Source organism: Pagrus major, chromosome 3 (genome assembly GCF_040436345.1).
Source record: "Pagrus major chromosome 3, Pma_NU_1.0".
Lineage (NCBI taxonomy): Eukaryota > Metazoa > Chordata > Actinopteri > Spariformes > Sparidae > Pagrus > Pagrus major.
The window spans coordinates 22,009,361-22,033,661 of record NC_133217.1 but is presented as its reverse complement, the minus strand read 5'-3'; the positions used below and the strand labels follow the sequence as shown (position 1 = coordinate 22,033,661).

Genomic DNA, 24,301 nt, shown 5'->3' with positions numbered 1-24,301 from the left:
CTAAAATATTCACAGTGGGAAAAACATTATGACAAAAGTTACAGTGCACAGCAGCAGCTTTGAATAAACTATCAGCCTACCTGCTGCAGTCTCTTATTACCTACTCCAAAAGTGTTTCTTGCCAGGCTATGCAGGAGGTACACACTGATAAATATGGAAGCCCATTCCTGCCAGTTAAAGAAAAGGATAAGATAAAAACTAAGCTTGATGAAAAAATATTAATAATTTTAAGGGAGAAAAAGCCATAATCATGAGATAAAAGATAGAAATTATGAGATAAAAAATTCCGAATTGTTAGATAAATATCATTATTATGAGATAGAAAGTCATTATTAAGAAATACAAATTCAAAATGATGTACTAAAAAGCCACAGTAATGACATAAAAACTGTTTCAATTACGAGATGAAAATAATAAATATGAGATAAAAAGTTGAAATTATGTGAGGTAAATTATGAAATGAAAGTCATAACTATTGGTTAAAGTCATAATTATGAGATTTCAAAGACAAAATTATGAGATAAAATTTTACTTTTTTGGATAGATAGATCCAATAGAAACAATAAGGAACAATAAAGTACTATATACAATATACAAAAAACAATAAAGTAATATATACAATAAAAGTAGTTATAAAATAAAATAAAATACTGAGGTAAATAAAATAAAATGCTGAGGTATCGAGGAGTAAAGTGGAACATAAAGTGCAAGAGAATAAGGTGCAGTTTTATTTACAGTAATAATAATTAAACTACAGTAGTAATAATTTAAGATTATTTGTGTGTTTTGGAGTGAGCGTTGTAAAGTCTGATGGCACCAGGTAGGAATGATTTCCTGTGCCGTTCCTTTAGGCAGCGGGGTTTAATGAGTCTGTTGCTGAAGCTGCTCTTAAGCTTGTCCAGAGTTTTGTGGAGGGGGTCAGAGGCATTGTCCATGATAGCCAGCAGTTTTGCCAGCATCCTGTCCTCCGCCACCTCCTCCAGGGTGACAAGCTTAGAGCCAACAACAGACTCTGCCTTCTTTATGAGTTTGTTCAGTCTGTTGGCGTCCTTCGCTTTGATGCCCACACCCCAGGACACCACAGCGAAGAAGATGGTGCTCGCAACAACAGACTGATAGAACATCTGGAGCATCCGGTTGCAGACATCTCATATTCATAACTATTTACCCCCATAATTATGCTACAATACCCATATAGCATACCAATAGCCATATCTGGCATTTATCAAGGCTAATTTTTCTACATTTTTGTCTTTAACTGGCTGACATGGGCTTCCATAGGAAGGATCATACCGGGGCAATAAAAAAGTCATTTATGCAAGAGAAGTCAGTCTCTTCTGGGTCATTGTGTTGCTAAAGATTTTTTTAATAACAAGATTTTCTAATTCCTTTTCCTTTTTAATGTTGCTCCTTATAGTAGGCCTACACATGACCTCAGTATTTATACAATCCTGACTACAGCCCTGCAAGCAAGAAATAATTCCACTTTCAAAGATGCCAGCAGTCTTTGATATCACAACCTCAAAACTGTTATTTCTTCACATTCTGTTGATAATTTTGGTTAAGTATTGAATGTTTTCAACAAAATGTGTTATATATTGCACCTTTAGTCATAACCCTAAACCCTGCCAAATCTGCCATGCACAGATGTCTTAGAAGGAAATAATTTAAAAAATGTTGCTTTTGAACAATAAAAACATTGTCATTAAAGGCCCGTAGCAAAACAGATAAGATTTGCCAAATTATTTGATTTATTTTTTCTTTTATACTTTCTTACTCTTACTTTGCACAGCATTATTACTGCTTTTCTTATATGCAAATATGTTATGAAAATGATTTATTTGGGTGGATTTTCTTGCCTGTTGAAGAGTGGTGTTGTTTAGCTTGTTGACATTTTCAGAGGCAGGGATGCAGCTTGTTTGTTGTATGAGACTGCTGCATGTTCAAACTCACTGCACTGTCTGTGCCACTCAGTAGCTTCAAGTGTCAGGGCTCATAGCACTCAGTAACACTGTATTTGTTGGGAAACCCTGTAAGAATTCAGTTTTAGTTCTGTTTTCTTCTTACACCTTTGTCACCCTCATTGCTCCTTTAAAACTTATATTTAGTCAAAGCTAGTTGAGATTATTGAAAATTCTGAAATTAGTTAAGGACAACAATTATTTTATGTATTCCACTTCCTCAGAGTACATACAATACAGCCTCTCCCAGCTCAATAACACTGGACGCACTCATCAAAGCTCCACTATGAGATCCATCCTATGATGTATAGGCTCTATACATGTTTTTCTCAAGTGAGGTCAATGTCCATGTGGTGTCTGAGAGCCATGCTCTTTGTTCGGAGATGAATAGCCTCATTCTGTCTCACTGCTAGGCTCAGCTCAAATAGAGGCCTCTGAGCAGCTTCCATTACATCCTGAGAAAATCAAGGCACTTGTGATACATTTGCTTTTAATGCCTGGGAGAAGGTCAAAATTCATAAATCATTCAAACCTCAAGCAAATGCCACTCTTCCTTTTGCAGTATTTATGTGGAATATTATATTTGCATGACACACACTAGGATTGATATCTGCTTTGGAATATAATTCCAAAAGGGACCCACAGATCTATACTAATGTTTTCGCACAGATGGCTAGAAGCTTCAAAGAGGCTTAATTGGTAGTGATGAGCGTATTAATGTTGGCCCAAGCTCAGGATCAAGTTTATTTACAGTTGGAGCCATCACTATGGGAATTTCCAATTTTATCCTGTGGCTAAAACTGCTAATTATCCCATGGCTCCTAGCTTTAAAATGATGATGAACTGCAAAATCCACTGTGCCTCTATCAAAGATTTTGTTAAATAAAACATATTGTTGGAAATAATTTTCTATGTATTTGCATTCAAAAATGTTAAAGGTTTTATTGTTTTCAACTCCAGGCATATGTTATTTATAGGCCAAAGTTAGACTCACTCCCATTTCACATAACTGCAGTTGTCAGTATGTCCAGAATTGTTGTGATTTTCACCTTTTTGTAATACTTATTCTGTGACGAGGTGACGATCATGTTGGTGTTGCTGGCATATATTGAGCGAGATGATGTAGGTCAATAAGAGGTTTCACACAAAACTAAATGTCCTATCTCTCCAACAAACTGCGACTTTCTTGCAAAATTATATTTTAATTTGACAAACATCACACATTTAATTCATGGCACAAACAGGATCTATCACCATTGACCTCATGTTTTTTTTCTGAAATAAGGCCCTTTGGGGCACTCTCTAAAAAACACTTTTTTTATTCAAAGTAAAATTTGATTTTGAAAGAGGGTTTTTGTTGTGTTAACGGCACCTGACCAACACTGGTGGAGAACAAAATATACAAACGAGCAGTAATTGACCAAAGTGGTTGGTTAAAATGCTTTATATGACCATAGGTCACCTTTAGCTGACAAGAACTACGACTTCTGTTTATCAGAGAGACAAGGTAGTGTGACATTGATATAGCATTACATAAACTGTGGCCTGATTTATCTGCTAGGGGCAGACCTAGCCCTTTGAGCGATGTGTTTGCAATTTATGCAAGAGTAGTACATGGCCATATTGTGTTAAAAAAAAAAAAACCTTGAATGTGAGCTCAATGAATATGAATATTTAGAACTGGATATGAGGCCATCACTAAGCCCTGTTTCACATCTCCGCATTGCACTCCTATAACACTGTTGGACTCATGGAAGTTTTAAAAACAAATGATCAAAATCGTTACAGCAGAACCAGGGATATCACCTTTTTATTCCACACACTCTATTTCATTTTCAAAACCTGGCACCTACACCTACCCACAATGCAACTTAGCATAAGCATTTAATCAGACTACATGCAGCTGCCTCTCAAGACTTTATACTACTTTTTTCACAGTTGCAATTGTACTCCTTAGACCTGTAAACACACTTCAATGTGTAAAATTGGTATATACCCTTTAACCAAGAAAACACTTGGTGTTTGAATGGGTTGTTTTGGAAAGTACTGACAAATTATGTATTCTCCTGTGTACTTTAGAGTATTTGTTGCAATGACTGAAATTTGAAATAGATATCATGGTCCACAGAGGATGATGCCTGATCAGGCCATGAGGCCAATATTTCTTTATGTAATAACTGAAAGGCAGTGGACATTATATTTGAATTTCCTGTATTGTCTGATTAATTTGTATGTATTTTTTTTACATGAGACAACTGATGACTCATGACCCTTCCTCTAACATCTAACTCAGGACAAGCTTTTTACTTTTAGATGACTGAAAATGAGATGAATTTCTCACACACAAAGACAAAATAGGTTGTCGCATGCATTCAAAAACTACTTAAATGAGTGTTACAAAAAACAATCACATGAGAACTGTGTTGCCACCTCTATGATTAAGGTTTGGTCGAGTCTAGCCACAAAAACGAATTGGCTCATTTCACCAGAAGTTGGTGGTCATAGTTAAAAGAAATAACATTGACTGTTGCTAGGAGAGAGGATGATTTGCCGAGAAATTGCAGTATTTCTCAGAGGAACATAGTGACTGCCTCCGACACTACTGCCCTTGCCTCTGTCAGTGAGCAGCTATACTCAGACAACCACACAACCTAAATGCAGGTTATCAAATGCCATTGTGAAACCCCCTTCTCACTGATGTTGGAATTGGGTCAAACACCATCCAACATTTCTTTTCTAACCCAATGCAGTGTTTGGCCAGGTGCAAACGTTTAAAAGTTGGCAGGTTAATAAGCAACTATAGCATCTGTTTGCTTTGGTTTAACCTTACCAGTGAAAATATGGAAAGGATATGATGACAGCAACAATTTGAAATTAATAGTTGGACAGAATAGTCAAAACTATATTAAAGTGGAACAAGAAACTTTTATTGCATCAAACTGTTACATTTCTTATCTGTAAAGCATCACAGTGACATGATCGTGTCTGTGTCTAGACTTAGCTGGTCTTGACTTTCACATAGAGGCTCTAATGAAAAATCGGCTGCAGGAGATTTGTAATAAAACCTGAAAAATGGGAGGGAAAAAAATAAAAAAGCAGGCGAAAGAGAAGCACTGTGTCGTTATCCCAAATGGCCTATCAGCCTCTATTAAACAGACAGAGAAGAACCAGCGTCTTTCTCCACCACAGCAATCCCATTATCAAACAGAGGCATGGTGCTGTGAATCAGCCGCTGAAAATACGGATAATTGTTTGGGTTTGAAATGAACAACTTTCAAAGTCAATTTATCACATCGACTGACTCAGACAAAAGAAAGCTGTAGGGTGTGCAGCAGTATTTTGCATCTCTGTAATCCCTACAATACAGTCACTATCTGGTTCATAATAATCAACGCCGTGAATTTAGAGCCATTTTAACAGGGAAACAAATATTGCTCTTTTTTACTGTCTTTTTGCTGCCTTTATATACTGTTGAATGATGGCACTCTCCTGTGTTTTGTCCACCTCAGCCTTCTAGGGTCAGGCTCTTCATTACATTGCATCTTGCTGCGTATCTAAGGGTAAATTAGAGTATGCAAATGTGCAAAAGTATTTGGTACTGGTGTTTGACTAGCAAAATACACAGATTCACTAGGCTACAACACACTTGCTGTAGCAAAGAGCAGTGTACTAAATTAAGGTACCAGTCCAAATTAAGGTACCATTTGTTGCTGTTTTAATTACATTACACAATAATTATGTCACCAGCAGCAGGTCATGTCAGCTGTCGCTAATTAATGTTAATTCCCTGAGTAACTTGATAACAGGCCAACAATAAACTTGACTGTTGTCTAGTTAAAATGCTCTCTGCAAGCTGCTGCACTCAGCCAATGTTTATGTGGTAGAAGAAGAGAAGCATCACTCTGTATCATGACAGTACAGCTATGAGTAGCCTGAGTGTTTCTGTAGTTGTGTGTTTGCTGCAGCAATGAACTTGAACAAAACGAATGCGTCTTTGACATCACTTACTGTTTTTCTGTAATTGATTAACAAAATGTATTTATGATTAACAAAAAGGCGTGACCTGATGCACTGAACAGACCATAAATCTTCAATGCTAAATTCGATTGAAACCAAATATAGTAAAGTTGTACATACTGCCACATTGCACATTGCATTGTGTGTAAAACTGTGTGGAATTCATTTGCTACAGTGTTAATTTAACATGATATCTTTGCAAAAGATTGTCTTAAAGAAAATGAAACCTTGTGCACAAGTTCTCTGTGAGCATGTGCATATTAAAGCATGGTATCAACAGCGCCACCTTGTGGCCATTAATAAAATCCACCAATCAAAGATGATTCAATAAACACCAATTTTTCAGTGATATAATTTACATGATACAACGATACTTTATTTTAAAATTAAACATATTTAATTGATGAGCAACATATATATAACAAATATTATATTAAAATATACATTGTTTTTTAATCCCCATAAAAATATATTCGAATTAAAAAGTAATTTGATTGATCACTATTAGTTTTCAATTAATTTTTATCATCCACCCCTCATATCATGGAACTTTCACAATAATTACATAGGCATGACATTTATTTATGATAACACATTTTGTTGAAAAATTTCCAGGGAAACATTTATCTCTCTCTATATATATATATAGTATTTGCAGTCTTCCTATCTTGTACTGCAAATACTGCACAACAATTTCTCTCAGGATAAATACAGTTGCTATCTTATTTTATAATCAGTAAAACAACATTTCTTAGTTACATTAACTTACATTAACTACATGTAATACTGTTTTTAAACTCTCTGCAGTATTACAGTTATTTTCTTATCGTATGTTCTCTTTTTCCCTCATCTCCAGCCTGTGCTCTCAGGAGATATTGCCAGTCACCTTCCAGGCCTGCGTCATGACCAAAGATTGCGATGTGACTGAATGGTCTGAATGGTCAGCTTGCTCCAAGGAGTGCTACGACCCCAACGGGCCCAAGGGACAGCGCACTCGCACCAGAAAAGTGAGCCAGTTCCCAAGTGGTGGAGGAGCTGACTGTCCAGAGCTGGAGGAGAAAGAGCCCTGCAGCCCCCAGGGAGATGGAGTTCTACCCTGCATTGTGTAAGTACTGGACAAAAATAGAAACAGTTATCTGTTTTTTTGTTTTTTTTTCTGTAAAAAATTTAACTAAAAGGACATTTGTAATGCTACAAAGCCAGTATAGAGGTGGGCTACAGTGGGTTAGCATGCTAACATGCTAAACCAAGATGATGAACATGTGAAATATAACCTGCTAAACAACAGTATCTTAAGCAATGTCATTGAGAGTATGTTATCAAGCTTATGTTAACATTTAGCTAAAGCACCGTTGTGCCTAATTCAGTTTATTTTACTAAAGATGACTCCACCACAATAATGTGACCAGATTTCTGAAATAAAAATCAGGGACATTTCCAGTTTGTTGGACAATATGTTATGATATTCTTTGTTATACGTAATGTGTTTTTATATCTGATATTTTTAAATCACTATTACTGCTGCATTAATGTGTATGTGTAATTTTACTGCTGAGAGCTCATGTTATATACTGTTGGCTATCTTAATCTACAGCAATGCATCATATTCTTTGAGATTGTTATGTTTTTGCGTCATTGTCCTGTGAGAACCATGTATCTCTATAAAGTAAAAAAAAAGAGAAAGAAAAAACAACTTGTTCATAAAATAGTACGTGCAAGTAGAGGAATGAATGAGCATGATATGACTACAAGCAGCCCCCCCTGGTGGCCAAAACAAGCACAATGTGATTGAGACATTAATGGGTAGGCTCTGCTACCTGGTCTTCTTTTGCCACATAGTATTATTTCACTTAGCGGTCTGTCTTTAAGGTACAGTTATACACGGGAACACTTTCGGGGAAAGCTCAAGCCGTAGACAGGACACCATAACAGGGACTGTCCCTGGAAAACAGGGACATCTGGTCACCCTACATCACAAAGACTAGCTTTTTTGCACTGTGGCTAATAATCTACTGTTTATCCAACAATTTTTGTGTGTTTTATCAGAAGACAGTGGCAGTTACATTAGCCAGTAACCTGAAATGGAATAAGATGTCTTACAGCGTATGCCTCCTTAAATTATGTTAACAGTGTGGGGTGAGAAAATGACAAACTCATTACTGCCAAGGTCTGCAGGTTTAATAATCCTAGACAGAGTGAGGCTGGTTGGATGATGTGGGTGAGGTCAGTGGAAGGGGCTTGTTGGGGTTTGTGTGTATAAGTAGATGAAGAGGAAATTACTTGTGTCTGGCTCAGTGCCAGAAGGAATACATAAATGGAGTATACCATAGTTTTTGTACTCTAAGAGGAAGCTGCTGCACTGTTTGATTTCTATCCACCATGCTGTCCCACCCTGACACCCTCACCATGCTGCCACTAAACCTCAGTTACCTTAAATTCAATAGCCAATGAAATTAAGTGATCATACCCAGTGGTAAAGTTGGTAGACTGAAATCTAGATGTCTTTATGATACAATTGATGGGTTAAATAGATAGACAAAGCCCTGATGCTAACTATAAAACCATCTGCTAATCTGCTAATCTCCCATATAACCTGTCTGTTTAATGGGCAGAGTAGAATCAGTCATAATGTAAAACAGTAAATCAATGTCCATCGACTCTTGCTGCTGTCTGTACAGACAGAAAGAGAGGCAGGAGCTCTGTCCATGGTCCTGAAGTACTGCGCTGTTTGAGTGTCCCCATCTGGGCAATTTAAACCCCCAAAATGCATTGCTCTCCCAGGGGCCTCATTGTCCTATAGCAGTGCAGAAGCAACTGAGAGAGAGGGACAGAGACAGGGGGACTCTTCTCATGAATATGGAGCCTTTCATTGGCAACCTCAAATGAATTCCATTATCAGTAGAGATGGAGGCAGGGTTTACATTTTCTGACCTCAGGGTGAAACCACAATGCATTATTGCTTGAGCAGACTGCTGCCAATTCACTAACCAGTTACAAACCCATCTATGAATGAAATGTACCATCCCACTTCATCTTAAAAAATCAAGTCTTAGAGAACGCTCACTGAACTCTTTAAATTGCAATTCTGAGGTGTAAAACATAAAAAGTCTTTCTTACAATGAGAAATGTGTACGCCTCACTCAGGCACGTACAATCTTTTTCAGTGCCAGCAAAAAGCCAGGCACACTGTGACAACAAACAATGATAAAAATGTGTGGTCATTTTTTTTTCCGTGATCCAAAATCCTTTAGGGGTTATAAATAATGCCAATGTCAATTTGCCATTTTTTACTTTTAGGGTCATTTTAATCCATGTCATAAGATCCAAGTAATAACATAATACATATATATATATATATATATATATATATATATATATACTGTATATACAAGTCACATCAAGCATTCATCTATTTCTCTGCTTATTATGTGTATTTGTTCTTAATGTGCAATATCCCTGTGACTCTAAACTGTATGAATAATACAAAAGTATATACATGGGACTGATTACTGTATAAGAGTAACGCTTGTTGTGTCCACCTCTGTTCTCAGTTACAGCTGGAAAACTACGGAGTGGACAGAGTGCAGGGTGGATGTGCTGCTGAGCCAACAGGACCGTCGGCGTGGAAACCAGACGGGGTTGTGTGGAGGTGGGATTCAGACCCGAGAAGTTTACTGTGTCCAGAGCAGCACCGATACACCACCTAACTTGAGCTCACTCAGGAACAAAGAAGGTGACTCTCCCAGCATGCGTTTCTTCTGTCATTTCTCCTTTTCTCTTGTATTGCTACCTTATTCACCATTTATTGAAACGTTATAAATTCAATTCTGGGCAGGCTCTAAATAAAATGAACCTATACACGGTACAAGGTAATTTATTCACATTCACAACATATTCATGCTACACAAACTACAGAACAAATATACAGCTGTTAATATACAAATATGCATAAACATGTAGTGCATCTTCTGAATCTGTGTCAGGGTAAATGCAAACAGCAGCAACAAGATGGTGATGATAATGTGGTCAGCATCTTCATATTAAAAGTTCAACATCTGGGAAACAATGTCCATCACCTTTGACTGTGTGTGAGCAACAAGCATCAGTGTTATTCCACCTCCCATCGTCCAGAATAAGGTCTGCCCATTGAGTTCAACAGATTGATTCAAGATGTTGTGGTGGAGTCCCTTATTTCATGTTGTTTGGCCAGCCTGTGTCCCATTTTGTCCATTTCCTGCGACCGGACATTAGCAGCCTTAAAGGAATAGTTCACTCTAGAACGAAAGTCAGTCATTATCGACTCACCCTCATGCTGATGAGAAGTCCGGTCCAGACAAGATCAACGAGAACTTGCGATAGATACACACCGGTATTTACATCCAGCTGTGAGTTTCAAAGTTTCAAATCACTAGTACAGGCAGATCCCTCTTGTGTTTGTGTGTGCTGGTCGCTCACAGCAGGATGTAAATACCAGTGTGTATCTATCACGAGTGCTTGTGATCTTGTCTGGCACGGCTTCCGTAGTGCAAACGCTGTGAGGGAGACTCGCGTGAACGCGGAGCGTGCCTCCAGGCAGATATAGCATAGTGACTGTTTAGGCTAGAAAAATGTACTAAATGACGTTGTTTCGAGTAAACTCTGGATGTCGCCACTTCAGGACACTTGGATTGCAGCGGACGAGCAGTATGGAGGAATATTACAATGTTTTTGTGTAGTTTTATGGACCTTTTCGTCTCAGACACCATTGACGTCTGTTATATGGATTATTCCTGCTGGAGGGTACCCCTGCGGGTCTCCAGCTGCACTTTGAGGAATAAGAAACTACACCGGACTTATCATCAGCATGAGGTCGAGCTGGTCAGGTTTGATGGTCATGGTGGTCTCAAAGTCTGCTGCTCTTAGTCCAAAACACCCACTTTCTTGACATTATTTTTGCTATGAGCAGTATGTGTTTCAGCAACAAAACTGAAGAAATCATAGTTAAAAACACAAATATAGCATAATTTGGAGGAGCTACCAGCCACTGCATCTTTTTGTGCTACCGTTGCCTTAGCCACCCATGGTCAGTATTATTCCTGCATTTAGCTTTTAAGGCTTAAATTGAGACTTATTTGTCCTCATGCAATCAAAGAATTAAGGAATATAATGAAAAAATAAATGTTTTTCAATAGGATGTCATCTCAGTAGATGTTTGAGTCTGGGAAGTGTGTTCTATGTCGTTGATCTGTTTCTGATTTTCATGCACAGCCAAGCACTGAAACCAGCTTGCTGACCTTGAGATTGCATCTCTGCTTTTTCAAATACTACTTGAATGTAGTGTTCCAAAATATACTGATTTTATATCCAGCTTTTAGACTGCAGAGATGTCTATATACCTCAATAAATGTAACAATATGAGCTTCTGTTATGCCTACACTGAGTCAGTGAAAAAAAATCCCCACATGGTGTGTGTAGCTTTGGCTCTGAATTGACGCCATCTGGGTGTATTTTTATAGGTCACTAGGTCACTATGACTGAATTCCACTGACACACTACTGTATCTTTCTTTATAGAAATATTATAAAGACTTTACAGCACCTGTTCAATTTGGTCACTTTACTGCACACTGACTGTTAGAAACCTGTGAGCATTAATGACTGACAAAGCTTCATATTTCCAAAAGGATTTTTTTATAACTTGGCAACCCAAAAGTTGTCATAAGGTATGTAGTGACAACTTATAAAACCTTTTATAATGGTTGATTTTATAAAAAGCACATATGTATCTAATGGTCAAGGAGTGGATGGTTAAGTTAATGTTAAAGGAATAGTTCACCCAAAAAAAATCCACACAATATTTCTGGAGGCTACAGTCGAGCAGTGTTGCAGAGTTCTGTTCTTTTATTTATTTATTCATTTGTTTGTTTATTCAAGTCCCCAGCTACTTCAGTTTTTTAGGAGAATGCTGCAATGCTATTTTGTTGTGAAGCTCACAAAATGTTTTCTGGACTACTAAACTTAACCTGACTTTCCACAAGCATGGGGGTGAGGAAATGATGACTGTTCATTTTTGGGTGAACTGTTCTTGAAGATCAAACAATTTGAAATATTATTATGTAGTCACGAGAAAACCATGTTTACATGATAATCCTTTCAGCTGTAGACCCACACAGGACTCACATCTCCAGTTTTAAAGTCCTGCATTTAGTCCACTTTCTATCTCCCCTGACCTCTTCCATACGATTTCAGTAAGTCTTCCTGAACTGGAAAAATGGCATCAAACATAACTTGGCAAAACCATTTAGTACTGTATATGACTTTTGTTGGACACGGCTGTATAATTAATGTAAATGAAGACTACTACAAAGAACACTGGCAGCGTCATTTAGCATTTAATCAGGCTGGATTTAGAAAAACAAGCAAACAAACATCTGCTTTCATTCCCAAATAGTGCTTTATAGTAACATACTGGGAGCCTTGGTAATCCAAGCTTAATTCCAGTCCCACTGTATTGCAGCTGCATAGTAATCATTATATTAGACAGAATTCAAATTGCCAAATAAAAGTTGTCATCAGCTCAAATAGCAAACAAACAAACAACATTTGGGAAGATTAAGGCAGCAGGAATCATTATCTTGGCGACAGAAAGCAAAGCGGGCATGTGGAGTAAATTATAGCATTTTTAATAGCTCATGTTCTGACACAGGCTGGTTTATAACAGCTTCAAAAAACATCTGTGAGTGCCAAGTGGCAGACAAAAAACTTGTTTATGAGCTCTGGAATCATCTGCTCAGGCGTGTGTTTCACACACACACCAAAGACATGTCATCTGTTTTGGCTCTGCTCAGATTCACTGATATCACCCCCTGCTTTTTCAGCCATGTATGAACCAGAAAGGAGAATAACGTGGTTTCCCCTCATATCTAATCTGGGACTGAGCTATATGAATATGCTAATGTCAGTGGAAAAGCCACACAGAAAGGATAGCAGATGAAATATGAGCTTTCACGTAAATTGGTGGCATTACTGAGCACATTGAGGGTAGAAGTGGCCTGGCAGCATGGCCATGCTTATCCAGCACTGACACAATAAGTCTCAGTCCATCTGGCTTGGGAGGCTGAACTGGCGTCTGCTGCTAGAAATTATTCAGATCAGATGCTCCCAACCAGCCACACGCTTTCATCCTTCAGTGTCAAGACTCCACATTTTGTTAACAGCAGTGAGTCTCACACTTTCCACATTTTCCCTTTACATATACTGTTAGGATGAAAAAGTGGTTACATCTGCAGCCAAGCCTGCATGTTAAGTAACTGTTATGGAAAGTGTTTTTGGGTGGAAGTAGGGAGACATTAATCGAGGCATTATGACAGGTGAGAGTGTCACGAACAAAGGATGGTGGCAACAGGAGAAAAGTGAGAAGAGTTGAATGGGTGTGATAAACTATGGGACAAGCTCTGCCAGCTCAGCTGCAGAGACACATCCTCCTTTTTTTCACCCTGCACCTGTCCTTGTCTCAGACAGCTTCGGTGCTGTCATGTCTTGCATAATTTAGCCAACTTGGACATGCCATGATGTAAATAACAGCCTTTATCCATCCTGTGTATTGATTTGCACAATTTATTACTCCCTTATTTTAGCCGTTTTATAGGTTGGAAACAAATAATTTCCTCACTGAAATCTTACAGTGGAAGTTTTTGGAAGTGATTGTTTTTTTGTTTGCGTGTCAGCTGATTGGCTGGAGGAAATGACGGATCTGGTCAGCTAATTGTCTCTATCTTGTAAACACCTTACACTTGCATACAATATCAGCCAGAAGTAATACCTGGACCTTGGATGAATGAAGTCATGTTTATGGTTATCCTTTCCTTGCTTTAATAATGCTTGGCCATGGTGACACTGGCCACTGCCTTTACTGTTGAGAATATGTACAACAGGAATATTTGTTTTTATTTGGATAATGGCTTCTGAGGGCCATCCAAGTGGCACAACCACCTGCAAGACAGTTACTCAGTCAGCCAATTCTACAAAAGTCAAGAGCAAATTCAGTTCAATTAAGTATTTTTAACATTCAATTACAACACTTTATTATTCAATGCCAGTACTTTTGAAATGGTTTCTTTCAGAATGCAATTAAGGCTTGGTTTAAGTAAGGAAACGCTTGTAAAGGCAAATAAGCACATTATTATTCAAGTGCAGTGACTGCACAAGCCAATAGGTAATTTGTGGTGTCTGTGACCATAGTTCTTGTGAGCAAAGGAGAATTTGCAGTGTAGCCTGTGAGTGAGAGAAATGACTCAGATTGGCAATTCAGCTTAGTGAATCAGTGAAAATGAAGAGTAACAGTATCCATGATTTTACCCATGGGCATCGCAGCCATTATACGTGGCTTCCACGTCCCACCCATGTTTTAAAATTACTAGTGTCGTCCACCCCCTTTTACCATGTTGAAACTGCATTGGTCTAATCCACTCTGTGCTCTTTTCAGAGTGCTGCATCTGTGCTTTGTTAGCTATTAAATCCCTTCCACTTGCTTATTGAGAGAATGCCCAAATTAATGAAACTCCATACCATGTTTTCACTGCCACCTTGCACAGAGGCAGACTGGCAGGCAGACACACAGATTGAAATATCACACACACACATACACATACACAAATGCGCTGCAAACGTTTACTAGTCATTGAAGTGCTGATGCCAGGCATCCGAGTTAAGGTTGGTCAAACATTGTCACCACAGAAAGCCTTGAACAAAGACAGTATACTAGGTAGGAAAAATAGCAAATGAGACTAAAACACTGGGAAAGAAAGAAAGTGATGAAATGAATAGGTAAAGAATGAACAAGTGAACTAAACAAAAGGATAGAAGGGTATAAAGGCAGGGAGGAGCTCTAGCTATAAGCTTTATCTTTAAGTCTTTTAAACTGTTACTGCAGCACCATCATCACATTATGTGTTACAACTGGGCACTATAATCGTGTAAGGTTATGATATTTATAAAATAGAAAACAGCAAAAGTCATTGTTGGAGATTAAGTGTGTCACATACAATTTAGATAGTTCAGTCGACTGTTTGGTTCTATATGTTGAATTTTGAGATATTCTCATTTTGAAATGTTAGCAAATATGTATTTTTAGCCAAAAAAGTACAGTAGGCCTATATTATGAGCCTGTGACACAAAGCTATAATAAATTAGTCATTGAATCAATTTACATTCTTCTAGCTTTTTAATATCTTCAAATATGTGATTTCTGCTTCCTGTGGATAACATTACAAAATGTAGGATCATTTTTCTCATGCTAATATAGCCAGTTTCCCAGGAGGTGACATGAATGTTTTTTTTGTAAAAATTAAGCATGCGTTTTGAATTTAAAGCACATCCATGTATCCATAGTGAGGCTGATCATTCCTGAACGTCAGGTTTGATATGTTACATCATTTCAGTTTTCCCTGAAACATTTAGCCTAAATATAGTTTCCAGTGTTCAAAAGACATTATAATCACATTCTAGGTTATTAAATACTTATTTCACAATCAGAATATCAATGAATACAGAGGCATAATGAATAAATATGTAAATTAATTCTGTGAGTTGAAATGGAAAACAGTACACGTATAAATACACAGTACACAGTGTAAAAACACAGTACACAGTATAAATATAATGCAGCTTGTTCTTCATGTGCAGGTGTTTGTTAAACAGGTAACAGACAGAAAATCACAGTTGCACTTTGAACTTTAAGGTTGTGGGTTCACACAAAAAATCCAGAGGAAGTTTACTGTGTATAACAGAAGCTTCATTTGCACAAAACTTAATATTCAGTATATCAGCAGGTGCATCACTGCCCGACATGTCCAATGAGTGAAAAAACTGTGAGAATGAAACACGCACTGAACTCGCACAAACAACAAAACCAGACAGCAAAGCAGATGTAGATCCAGCTGTTAGAGTTTCTCCAGAGATCAGCCTTTGGAAAAATAAAGTGATCATCCAGCAAAAGTGTTTGCCGTCCGCTTCAAAGATATTTAAACAGGTATAAAGGACAGGATTGGTTAGAATGTAGGGCACAGACAGCAGCTATAAATAATGCAGTACTCAGTACAAACTTCAAAAGAAATCATATCTTTATTTTAACCTACCCATGAATCAGGTTCAAATGTAGACCCAAACTACATTCCCTACAACTTTAATCATGTGATTGTCTGAACTGATTACACTTAAAGCTGGGGTTGGTAATTCTGTTCAGAAACATTTTTTATTTTAATTGTATACAATCCCTTAACATCCAGACAGTGATCAAAATATAAAATGATTTGGAAAAAAAAGGAAAGCAATCCATGGTCTCTGGCAGCGACAAGGCTGTAAAAACTTCTTCCCAAAGATATTGCCTACCTGTCCAGCAATCTGTCCTTACCTGCCCACCCTGCGCTGACTCCGCCCATGACTCACTGCGAGTGACCACAGTCTATTCACCGCACTCCTGTGGCATAGTGAGCTCATTGTTTACGGACACAAATGGCAGAGAAAGTACAGCCACACTTTTCATTAGTGGGTGTTGGACTGTCAGGGTTGTCCCTTGTCTCTGATCCTGTTTGTGATTTAATGGACAGGATCCCGAGGCACAGCCATGTAGAGGAAAGTGTGCGGTTTGGGGACTTTCAAATTGCGTCGCTGCTCTTTGCAGATGATGTGGTTTTGTTGGCTTCTTCAGCCTGTGACCTCCAGCAGGCACTGGGGCGATTTGCAGTCGAGTGTGAAGTGGTCGGGATGAGGGTCAGCACCTCTAAGTCTGAGGCCATGGTTCTCTGCCCGAAAATTGTGGATTGTTCCCACTGGTTGCGGGGAGAGCTCCTGCCCCAAGCGAAGGAGTTCAAGTATCTTGAGACTTGTTCACGAGTGATGGGAAAATGTAGCGGGAGATGGACAGGAGGTTTGATGCGGCATCAGCAGGTGCTGCTCCAGACCGTTGTGGTGAAGATGGAGCTGAGCCAGAAGGCGAAGCTCTCAATTTACCAGTCTATCTACTTTCTGACCCTCACCTATGGCCACAAGCTGTGGGTAGAGCGAGATTGCGGATACAAGATATAGGGTGAGGAGTTCAGTCATCTGTGGGGAGCTCAGAGTAGAGCCGCTGCTCCTCCACGTAGACAGTTAAAGGAACTTGGGGCAGGATTTGTGAAAAAATAAACATGCATTTTAAGTTGTTAAATGCTAATGGGTGATGAAGCGTTCAAAACCGAAAAGAATGAGCCCACTCACGTATCTCTCCATTGCCTTGAACAGGCTGTGTGCTGCATAATGTACTGCAATTCGTGGTCCGAATTTCCCGCGCAGTCCTGCGGACGTGACGTCAGATGATGCTGAGTGCACATCCTCGACAGCTTTCGACTTAGATACGGGAAGAAGACAAGCGCGGTGGACTCAAACTAGTGTTTGGGTAGTAATGGATTCTGCTACGGCCAGCAAACGACCCACCACCACACAAAGTCCACTAGAAAGTCATACTAAGAAGAAAACTAAGGTTTTATCAGCAGCATCTCGTGAGTTGAAATGAAATTACGACCAAAGCCGGGCTAGCACCCGAATAAACATCGGATACGCGTTCGACTCATGGAGGCAGCTTCAACTTGAATTGGGACTGAAAACAGATGCTGACATGGCTCATTTCCTGGTAACCAGGTAAGAAAACATTACAGGTCATGTTTAGAGCTTGATTAGAAAATCATATGAGATCACGGAGGACTCGGAGTGACCCAACGTGCAAAGTAGCGTTAGCTGCAAACATGTAACTTAGTCCACCGCTGTGTAACACTGAATAGTTACTGCTGTTCGCAGTTGTAGGCTACCAATGTCATTCCGCGGAGGCATGTGCGGAGGTCTTGCAGTACAGTCACGTGAACAGCGAGTAAAGAAATAACAGTGTCACAGCATCAGCTGCACTGCTGTGAAGAGTTCATGCGTGATCCCGCGGTGGCTTGGCTGATGGCTGCAGCGGCCGCAGTGGCCGTCGTGTCACTATTGAGTCTTATTTCTTGATCCTGCCCCAAGTTCCTTTAAATTAGCACTTGTTAAAAGGAAACAGACTCCATGAAATGACTTCTACTCTATTTAAAAAAATTCGAGGCTAGAACCTCCAAACTTCCATTAAAATTGTCCCACCCACATTTCAGATCCTTCCTACGCCCATGATTTCACTTGTTTAGTGGAGTTTCTCATTATTTTCAACCTTCGCCTTTTCACTAGTGCCATTTACAACTTCTTATAAGACATATTCTTGATTAGAAGTAGCTGCATTGACTAGAGTGAAGTGAAAATACTGCTTTTCCATAACAACATTTGCAGAGTCTTCCGGTTTCCCTTTTTAAATGATGAATACATCATAGACTACCGCCATCTGGTGGTATGGAGAGTTATCGCCTCTCATGCAGTTTACATTTGCTGTAGTATTTGTGATGTGTTAATGTGCACAAAGACACAGGCTTTGTGAGGCAATGCTACAGACGGCTTTCATTGCCGCTATTTCTATGTTGTCAGTTTGGTTTGTCTGGGCTCTAGAACAAAGTGCTCCATGGAATCTAAATGTCTATTTTCATTGGTGGAAACCAGTTAGTATGACAAAGGGTAGCAAGAAAAAACAAAAACAACCATGAAGAATAATGACAATTAATGTAATCAAAATCAAGAGTCTGCGACAGAATTGTGACCCTGACTTGAAAAGACAAAAAACACCTTGACCTTGTATTTCATGAGAACAGTTGGATGATTTTGTCACTCACTTCAGCAGGGTCAATTAAGAGTCTTTGGAGTCAGCAGATACAGAGGAGCTACATCTTAAGCCACCTTCAGCATTGACTTCGACTGTCATCTTTTCAATGTATTCTACATATATGCCGGCTCTTATCATGACCAAACTAACTTGATCATTTCCTGGTTCTTGTGTGCCAGGATGCTGTGGATGATTTCATTGTGATGAGCCAAGCATTTCTATGGAGGGACTCCATAGCCCAATTAAGCTGATGTAATCTTATCATTTGCTTTCATGGATGATCAGCATATCCCACAGTGTCTGAGATAGGATAGTCTGGCAGCATTATCTGTGAACACACATCACTCCCAGTACGATTACTGGGAGCTACCACCATCCAGATCACTACCCGTTCTTGATTTCATATACTCACAGTTGGAGAGCGAAGGATTTAGTCAATCCTGAACTGTGCCACATTCATGCAAAGATTACTGCTGACAATGTCACTGTTTATTACAATGTGTTATTGGTTTATTATAAGCAGCTTCTTCCTGATGTCACATATTTCACAGCCAGCCAAGTTCTTCTGAAGATAAAAATATATTTAAAGTTGTTATTGCTATACGTTTTATCAGCTGTTTTTCCTCTACTGGTTCTGGTGAATGCAAAACCCAATTGGGAAGCAAATAGTGACATGTTGTACAACAGCTGTGCCAATGTGAAAGCCATGAATCCTTGGCCGGAAATGAACTGGGAGGCAGGTTATTGATGGCAGCTGGCACTTAGCAGCACAGGGTGGTGGCCTCTGAGGTTCCTAATTCAGTAGCTGGAAGAGCAGCAAGAAGACTAGACCATCTGGCACAGAGATACCTGGGCAAGGGCAGTCTGTGTGGAGAATTCCATTAATCAGCCTTTGTTATGGCTGTGGAGAGCTGCTCAGACTAGACAAGGAGGGGGGAGAACAAAGAGGCTATTGTCCTCGAAAAGTTCTTAATGAATAATGTGAATGGAAAGCTTTTTATAGGAATCAGGATGTCTGACTGTTTTGCTACCCTGACAACACGTGAACATGTTGGAATTAAATTCATCAACAAGTCATTTGAATGATCTAATTCAGCATCTGTTAGCGCAGTGGCATATTTACTGATCATCTGTTTTATAGCTCAGAAAATGATATGGCATATTCACGGCCAGTACTGACAATTGGGTGTTTGATGTTCTTTGCCAGTATTATCAGCATTTCCCATAAACCCTTATTTGACTGGCCAAACTAAATGGATTTGACTCCCTTGTCAAATATTTAGCCATTTAATGGTGTGGTTCTAGGGATGGCAATGTCGGTTGGTTGGCCAAGACTGAAGCATTTTGAAAAGGATTAAATGGAATGTCATGAAATTTTATAGATATTCATGGTTTTGTGCTACCAATGACAGTAAAGCTCACCCTTAAGTGTAATATTGTGATTATACAATTGTTACCAACAAATAAAAGATATGATAAAAATGTAGTAGTAAAATAGTAAGAATGCATGCACATTTATGAGCACTCATACACACAAATATACATGTCAATAAGACAACATGGTTGAGAGAGTAATTTAAATACAAAGGATCATAAAGTGTATCTTTAACAGGACTGAAAATGAGAACAGTCAGTGATGAGTTCCCAGCTGGTGATGAACAAAAAAGTACATGTTTTCTATTTGGATTTGAAAATGTTAATGGAGCTTGCCCCCTGAATGTGTAAGGGAAAATCTCCTTGTTGAAGTTTGAGTGTTGCTAATTCTCTGAAGGATTTTGACAACTCCTGACAACTCCTCACACCTCAGGTGAAGGGGCTCTCCCCTCCTCTCACATCCAGATATGTTCTGTACCATACATTTCTGAATCTAAAACTGTTATTCCCCACATTCCTCCCTTTTGACACAAAGTATCAACACAACATATTTGGGAATTACATCAAATAAAACAAAAAGGTTAAAAAAAATCACTTAATTGGAATTATATGACACTCCTTTACAGTAAATAGAAAAATACAACAACACACATTAAAACAAATCATGCTCGTGGTTCTGTGTATTCCCTTGGAGTGGAGAACGGAGATCAATTTATTCGAGAAGTCACACTTTTAGATATCTGACTGATAACTTAAGAAAATATTGATTTGATTTCAATATTCCTCTAAGGAGGTGGTGCCTCCTACATTACATTAATGACTTTGATCTCAAACACACTGTGTGCAAAATGCACAAACGTGTAGCATAGAGTGGAATATTCTGATGAGCATGGTAATTAATCACTGTCTTCTCAGTCAGTCACATTACAGTCCTTACACCATCTACACAGCTGTGCCAGTAAGAATGGGACATAACAGAAATGATTCATGAAATGGAGAGCAGAGTGGCAATATGAGAACATGAACACATAGGTTGCTAAATAATAGAGCTGCAATGATTAATCTATTTATTTGACTTTTGAATTAATGGCCGACTATTTTGATAATCGTTAATATTAATCATTAATAATAATCAGTTTGAGTAACTTTTGAGAAAAAAATTCAAAATTCTCTGATTCTAGCTTCATAAAATATTTATATTTTCTGGTTTCTTTACTACTTTGTGACAGTAACCTGAATATTTTTGGGTTGTGGATAAAACAAGACATTTGAGGGCGTCATCTTGGGCTTTAGAAAACACTGATGTACGTTTTATACCATTAATCAAACATGACAATAATTGTTAGTTGCAGGCCCAAATTAGGTTTAATTAATAATATGTGTTTAGAATGGCCGTTAGATGGCAATACAATGTTGACATTTAATGTTATTCATTCCCCTGGTGCAACTTCAGCACTCCTGTTCCAAAAAATCATACAGGTCTCTCCCAGCCCTTGGATTCCCAATCAGATCCTGATCTGATGGCCTGATAGAATGAAAGTAGTCCTCAGCCAATTCAATATATAAAAGAATCTGAAAATGATTTTATATTGATGTAGATGGAATAGCACCTACTCACGCACTTTCAACATATCACTCACTATTGTTTTACATGGGCACTCAAGGGCATGCCATATGCAAGCACACTTAAGCGACACCATTAAAAGACGCACGTTTGGCCACCCGGGGGCATCTTGCATGTGAATGAGGCTCGGTCCTGTTGTGGTGCAGCGAAAATGATTCATCAGCCTGATGACCTTGCAGAGAGTCACCTACAGCTGTTTGGAGCTGAGCTCCTCAGAGAATCAAGCCAAATAGAAGACTTGCCTGCTCTACTGGGAAAATAAAACAAGCTCTGTTGTTTCAAAGGTGTCAGGTCTTGGAAGATTTGGCTTTTTGGGGGGTGTAAAAGACTGAATAAAACAGTTGATTGTTTGCATTTTTTGACTTTTGATTTTGATTTTTAGCTGAAAAGATTTGTTTCTTGGAGGATATGGGATTCTGAGGGGAGGGCTACTGGAGATCTAAAAGACCAACTTCTACCTTTTTCTTTTTTAAGTGTTTTCATGTATGTGGTTTGTTCGATGTAACTATACAGATTTCACATACCTTTGAAGACGGGAGTTTAAACCAGTGGCAGCTGGTGAAACTTTTTTTTTGGGGGGGGGGGATTTACTCTGCTTGGAACAGTATCATTTGTCTGATATGTTTTTTCCACAAAAAAGTAGAATTAAAATAGCTTAAAATAAATTACTTAAAATAAAGTCAGCAATGTCTTAGATGTTCCTTTAAACAGTTACACTGCAGAGGTTCTTGTGCTGCTCTATCTAGTGATGCTACAAAATCCACCAGTCCTCTGAAAACACCTACATTTTCTGAGCATACACTTTCATCATGGCCATGTAGGACCAGCTCAAACGCACCACAGATCTTTACATAGTCTATTATTTTAGACAAGATGTGCCTGTTTTTGTCAACCTCCTTGTTGTCTTCAACAATCTGAGTGTGATCCCCAGCCAGTAGCCTTCATCAAGCTGAGCAGCAATATTTACTCTACCAAACATGCCAAGATGCAAAGCATTTTCCATGTGACTCGTAGCTTGTTCATGCCGTTTAACTTTTTCTGCAAAGTGCTTTAAATCAGTCATACCTGACTGGATCCATGCTGATTCGGTTCCTGCTGTTCGAAAAAGGAGGCAGGGAAAGCAAAATAAAGCACCGACCTCACTGCATGCATTTAGCTAAGACTTCTTAGCAAACCAGCCTCATGAAAAAGACAGAATGTACTGTCTTCCTCTGTCTTGCGCTTGTTATTTAATTACAATGTCGGGCTGGTCAGGGCAAAGCTCTTTAAATCTCAGCTTTTCCTGCAGCGTTCACCTCCCAAATGGGGTTGTTTTCAGCGACTTAACTGAACTTTCTTTCTCCATTTCGATATGTACTGGGAACATGCTCCCACTCTATCATACAAGGCTCCTCCAACTCTCTACAAACTTCTACATCATCTGCTCCTACGTTGACTCCTTTTCACGCTGTTTATCACGGCCTTGGGGTGGTGAAAGTCAGGGCCCAGCAAGCTCCTATCTCTTGTATTATAGTGAGTGAAGTGCGCATGTACAACTTATAACAAGGAGCGAATGCCAAAGATTTTTGCGCCCGGGGCTGGAAATACATCACCTCCCAGTAACTTTACACAACGTAGAAAATTTTTAATCTACATTTTTAATGCAGATTATACAGATGAAACCTCTTAAAACTTCCTGTTCCTCCGTGATGGGGCCCTAATTGGTCCGTGATTAGGGCCGAATCGTAACGCCCCTAAGCCCCATGTCTGGAAACCAGTTGCAATGGTTTATCTATCCAACAGGCAAAGCAGTGAGGATGGAAGCTGAAGCATCACTTCAGTGTGAAGTTAGCTGTTCTTACTGTATCATAGGCATACAGTATTTGAGAGAGTGTGATTCCCATAATAATATTTAATTGTTATTAAGGCTACCATATCATGAGGTCACCAATATTATGCTTCAGCTTTTTGTTTTTCAAAAGTACTGCATGAAAGTGAAAGTGATATGGCTGGGTCATTAATGATTTAACAAGATGGAAAAAACTGAGTGTGCAGCACTCATCTGAGAGGCTGACTGCGCTAACAGCATCTGCAGTGGTAGCAGGACAAACTATAATATTGTAAGAGCTGTATTGTAGGCAACTGGACATGTTTCAATATCTTGAAGACGTTTCACCTCTCATCCAAGAGGCTTCTTGACTTCTAACTAACTGGAGGGGAGTTGCAGGCTTTTAAACTCTGTGTGGGAGTGTCCTTACAGAGTCGTTAAGGACACGTGTGAGCTCTGAGTTTCAGAGTCTTTAGGGCCACTTGTGGGTCGTTGACCCAGCCGGCCTTCATGTGGGTTGCTAGGGCTAGGTAGGCTCAGGTGTGAATGGTTGTTAAGCTGCCTGGGGAGGGAACTCAGTACTGCATTGTAGGTCGGTGACAAGTAATGTCGTAGGCCACCTCCTCTGTTCAAAGACGGTCATTCCAGTTTGACATAGATGGATTCTTTTACTCCTCTTTCAAACCATCTTCTCTGGCCAATATGTTTACATTGTTGTCCTCAAAGGAATGATTTTTATCCTTCAGATGTAAGTCGACAGCAGAGTCTTGACCTGAG

General features: G+C 39.0%; 1 protein-coding gene across 1 annotated transcript in view; it reads left to right on the top strand.

Annotated features, from left to right (window-relative positions):
* The window catches only part of thsd7aa (thrombospondin, type I, domain containing 7Aa), a 207,665-nt gene that overhangs the window by 80,089 nt on the left and 103,275 nt on the right, over nt 1-24,301 (top strand). Inside the window, 2 exon segments of the mRNA XM_073463190.1 lie at nt 6,835-7,083; nt 9,530-9,711. Of these exon segments, the coding sequence (XP_073319291.1) occupies nt 6,835-7,083; nt 9,530-9,711 (431 nt within the window).